We start from the raw sequence: 5,030 nt of genomic DNA on the forward strand, positions 1-5,030 counted from the left end.
TTCGAGTTCAGTTATGCTACAACTGTTTAAGTCCTTTCACTTGAAGAGGCCATGTGCCAAGAGGCTAATATATCCTCCAGTCTGGGACTTGTTGTTGGTCCTAGCAACGTTACGACACCCCTTTGAGCCTATGGATAAGGTGGACATGAAGTATGTCGCTAGAAAAACAAGTTTTTTTGGGTGGCTCTGGCGTCAGGTAGGCTGCGTTCAGAGATAGGGGCACTGTCCTTCAGTGATGGATGTGCCTCTTTCATGAACTTGCAAGTTATTTTGAAGACTCGAATGGGCTTTCTTGCCAAGAATCAAGCCCATGGAATGACCCGGAACTGATCGTCCTCCCACGCCTCACTACTTAGTGGGCATGGAAGAGACGTCTGTCTGAGCTGGTAATTTATTTGCACCAAAGTGTCCCGGGCAGTGAAAAGCGCATATTTGTCTGTTATGGGCAGGGCAAACAAACCACCCTGTCTCGAATATCACCATGGATTGTTGATACGGTCGTAGAAGAGTAAAATTTAACGGCTTCTTCAATGACCAGTTTGGAACATCACCAGGTGAGGGCACATGAACTGCACATAGTAGCCAACTATTTGGCTTTGATGTATGGTGCCTAGCTCAAGCAGGTGCTCCGAGCTGGATTCTTGAGATCTCAGAATGTCTTCATTAACTATTACCTGAGAGACCTCCAAGTGTTGGACGAGGGTCTCTACAGGTTGGGACAAGTGGTGACGTGTAAGACGGTTTTCATGGACCCAGCCTGCACCACCAAGTGGCCCGTGCGCGAAAGCGTTAGCACGATGGCATCTTCGGCTAAAACCAGCCTCCTTTTGCTTTGCTCTATCAAACCCAACCAATACACTGTGTGAATGCATTAAAATTGTTTGGGCCCTATTTTAGCTGTCGGAGCCCCCCCACCTCCGGATTTTCTGGTAGATGATGTAGTAAACTATGAGGATATTACAAATCCGTTTGTTTATCCAATCATACCTACCAGAAAGCGCCCACTTCCCCCACAAGCTTCCGAGCAGCCCATTGTGGTGTTGAAAACATTTGTGAGAATTAGGAAACTACAGTCATCGGATGCATGATTGCCTGGGGGTTCCGTATTGACCCGGGTATATTCTCCAGTAGTTTCAGTTTGGGGCTGCATCTGTAATTAAGCCTAACGAGTAATAAATGAAATTTATTATTTCCACAGATTTTCTGGTAGATATGATTAGGAAACAAACTGGTTTGTACAACCCTAATAGTTGGACATTAATAAACCGCTTCTCGTAAATTAAAATCCCCAAAATATATATGATACCTTCTCTTTCCTGGGCTTAATCACACTTCAACCACTATCTATAATACCTCGAGTTTTTACCGTGACCATTTACTCTCCCCGTAAGCAACTATGTTCATTTGTTGTTATGTTTTTTTACAGTATACGGAAGATTTCAAAATATATAAAATAATGTTTCAATGACAATAATTTGTTTTCTTCATTATTCAGCACAAACATTTACTCCACTCACTCACAGTGACAGTATTTGGAAGAGCACAGCAGCCATATATTACCATGACTACAGTAATCCATTTAGTACATACCTCCACGTCAGCACTGTTAGCTAGTTAGTAACAAGCGATAAGAGTCAGATCTTGAATAACAACCTTACTGACATTTAAAAATCATTGATATTATAGTTCGCAGGTGAGGGGGTTGAACAGAAATATTATACATTGGTGCTACTGTTATGAAGCTGTTCAGGAAAGAAGACGGTGGATGGTATGGTTGGATGGTTGTCTTTGCCAGTTTTCTCAGCAAATGTGTGATTGTAGGATCTTCCGGGATCGGCATGGGTGTTTTCCTAGTTGCGTTTTTGGAATATTTTGGAGAAGGCACGGGAAAAACCGCTCTATTCCAAGCTCTTTCAACTGCCATGATGACACTTCCAAGTAAGACAATTACTGTTATGATTAACATACTTCAATGTACTTGTTGAATGTTTCACTTAGTACAGTGGCATTCCAGAATATAGTACTTCTCATTGCTGAGACATAGTTTGTGTTGATGAAGCACATGTTTACCGGCCTTACTTTCCCGAGCCTTTCGCTTTTGTAGTTCAAAATTAAGAGTAACACGGATCACTTTTTAAAATCAAGTTAACTTTTCACATATTTATTCACAGGTCCTTTGGTCAGCATTTTGAATAATAGATTTGGGACTCGACCTTTGGTCATTATCGGCGGAGTGATATCCAGTGTTGCTATATTTCTAAGCTCATTTGCAAACAGTATTAATGTTTTATTGTTAACATTCTGTGTTACAGGTGAGACATGTAATAGCTATTTATAATCTATACTAATATAATTTTTTAATTTAATAATAAGATTTCTAAAGGAGCTTAACCTCTAATCCTAATCCAAGATCCATGCTGCTGCTGCTTAAGAATAATGACACAGTACTGTTGAGTCATTCCTATTTGAGGTGTGTCGAACTTAGTTGTATATATTTTATATATGCAATATGAAACTAAATATTAAGGAAGTTTCTTGTTTGCATCAGTAATGTACATGATACAGTTGATCGCTGGCTTACACGCAATGAAGTATCTCATCTCAGAACAATTAAAAGTACAGACGACTACAACTGTACAATGTTGTTTTCTCATAGGAATGGCATTTTCACTTACCTGTGGTCCAAGTATTGTGATTGTAGGACAATATTGTCACAAACGACACGCCCTAGCCAATGGTATCGTGTATGCAGGTAATTCTGTTGGCATGATGGTGTTTCCCCCTCTACACCACAAGTTAATCGAGACGTATGGGTGGAGAGGTGCAATGATTGTGATGGCAGGAATCAATCTGAATGTGGTTGTATGCGGGATGTTAATGAGACCGCCACTTAAAGTACACATTAGGATAGATGAGGACAACCTGACTAAGAATACAAAAGATGACACTAATATAACCAGTGAGCACGTGCTGTTAGGAGTGGAGTCTGATCCAGATGAAAAATACAACGAAGAATCCACCTGCTACAAAACTAGACAATATAGTGATAGCCAGATAAATACAGAATATATAGACAGTGGTGTTATGGAAAAACCAATGTCACTGAGAAGGAAAGTCAGTGAACATCTTGGAACACATTTATTCACAAACAACTGGTTTTGCACATTGTCCATATGTATATTGATTACAAATATGGGTAAACTTGCCATTTTTGTTCATTTCGTGAACAAAGCCGTGACTTCTGGCATCCCAGTACGCGAGGCTTCCTTTTTAATGACCGTTTTAGGGATTGGTTCATTGATCGGAAGAATCACACATGGTTGGTTTGTCGACTTAGGTTACCACTCACCAATGTTTTTTGCTGCATGTGCAGCAACTGTGGCTGGAACATCAGCGGCTTTGGTTGCCATTGCCAATGGCAACTATGCAGTGCATGTCTTCATAGCTGCATTATATGGCGTCTCAAGTGGTATTCATTCACCACTTAATGGGCCAGTCTCTTTGAAAATCTGTGTTGGAGTTCAACATTTATCAAGTGCATTCGGGTGGTATTTATTCTATGCTGGCATTGGAAATCTATGTGGGCCACCACTTGCAGGTAGGTAATTTCTGCATAGATAAGGGGTAAATTAACCTCTTACAGTGACATCTGTGAAATCGTTATATTTTGCGATTTGGAAATTTAAGATTTGCTTGTAATTTGTTTGCAATATTCACAAAAACAGTGTGGCTTAACTAAATTAAAACTATATGTAAACTGAAAAACTTGTTCACCTCGAACACCGCCTTAAACAACTGTAAACATTAAACCGGACACAATGTAACCTGGGAATTCGTCTCAGCTATACTGTGTTTAAATAGGAGGCACACAACAGGAGGAGTATTCAATGCCTCACAAAGCAACTCAAGGTTGCGACCCTCACGAACCACTGTAGCCTCAGCGTCGGTACCAGGTGTTAGGAATGACTAATCACATCCATCATGATTGGTCTCATGTTACATGTAAAGTAATTATTATTATTATACTATTATACTTTATTTCAGACTCAAAGGTCCATAGAGAAATTACAACAGAAATAACATTATTTATAAAGAAGGCGTCTATAATTGCGCCAAAAACTAGACCTTAGGAATAAATCACTATTTATACAAATATCAATTATACTATTGTCACTCTGAAACAATCGCTGTTTAAGATTGTACAATGATTTTCTATGAAGTGTTGACAAATTGAAAATGTTTCTTCTGACACAATTACCACTTGCACTACTCGACCTCTCTAATTTAAAAATCAACCGAAGTGCATTGTTGTACGCTACATGCAGAGCACGCATCTGCTTAACAGTATAATTGCTCCATACATTTAAGCAATAGTTACTATATAAAAATGAGCGAAAAAGAGTACATTTCACATGTTCCGAATACTTCCCAAAGTTCCTCAAAAGAAGATTTGCTCTCGCATAAATTGACCCGAGTTGTCTACGCATGTCTCTAGCATCATCTCCAGAGGCTGACACTATGTATCCAAGGTACATTATATCATCAACAAATTGTAATGGTTTGTTATACAAATATACAGAAGGAACTCTTGCTTGTTTCCAATATTTTGGGAAAAAAGCCATACATTTTGTTTTTATTGGATGAAATATAATATCATGGCGTGTACCATACTCCTCACATATTTCAACCAATTTACGAAGTGCCTTCGCCGACGGAGACATTAACATCAAGTCATCGGCGTAAAGTAAATGATTTATAGGCACACCTGCTAAATGGCATCCCACTTTTGCCAAACGAAGCTTATCACTAAGCTCGTCTACATACAACGCAAATAATTTTGGTGACAGAATACTTCCCTGGCGGACACCGTTAGTCACATTAAAGCTACTTGTAACCACCGTAGCCCACCGTACACAGAAAAGCTGGCTGCTATACCAAACCATTAGAAAACGCACAATAAACAATGGAACACCTCTATTAATTAATTAACTTACTGAACAATGTCCAATGATTCACCCGATCGAACGCTT

The 5,030-nt window shown here is 39.4% G+C and overlaps 1 protein-coding gene and 1 long non-coding RNA gene across 2 annotated transcripts; both read left to right on the top strand.

Moving 5' to 3' along the window:
- The first annotated feature begins 1,736 nt into the window (after positions 1 to 1,736).
- LOC100371698 (monocarboxylate transporter 12-like) lies at positions 1,737 to 3,445 on the top strand. The gene is made up of 4 exons (XM_078006135.1): positions 1,737 to 1,938; positions 2,172 to 2,312; positions 2,657 to 3,114; positions 3,374 to 3,445. Exons 1-4 carry the CDS (start codon positions 1,737 to 1,739, stop codon positions 3,443 to 3,445), a joined length of 873 nt encoding a protein of 290 aa, XP_077862261.1.
- Positions 3,446 to 3,531: 86 nt separating this feature from the next.
- LOC144343713 (uncharacterized) lies at positions 3,532 to 4,159 on the top strand. The gene is made up of 2 exons (XR_013419036.1): positions 3,532 to 3,598; positions 4,045 to 4,159. It is a non-coding gene; the product is annotated as an uncharacterized LOC144343713 (long non-coding RNA).
- The last annotated feature ends 871 nt before the right edge of the window (positions 4,160 to 5,030 follow it).

Source organism: Saccoglossus kowalevskii, chromosome 14 (assembly GCF_978046115.1).
Source record: "Saccoglossus kowalevskii chromosome 14, keSacKowa6.1, whole genome shotgun sequence".
Lineage (NCBI taxonomy): Eukaryota > Metazoa > Hemichordata > Enteropneusta > Harrimaniidae > Saccoglossus > Saccoglossus kowalevskii.

Bases quoted from the DNA above. Each gene is read 5' to 3' on its own strand.
- LOC100371698 (XM_078006135.1), top strand. From the start codon at position 1,737: ATGAAGCTGTTCAGGAAAGAAGACGGTGGATGGTATGGTTGGATGGTT. The intron at 1,939-2,171 runs GTAAGACAATTA...ATTTATTCACAG, and splicing joins TGCCATGATGACACTTCCAA to GTCCTTTGGTCAGCATTTTG. The intron at 3,115-3,373 runs GTCAGTGAACAT...CTGCATGTGCAG, and splicing joins CAATGTCACTGAGAAGGAAA to CAACTGTGGCTGGAACATCA.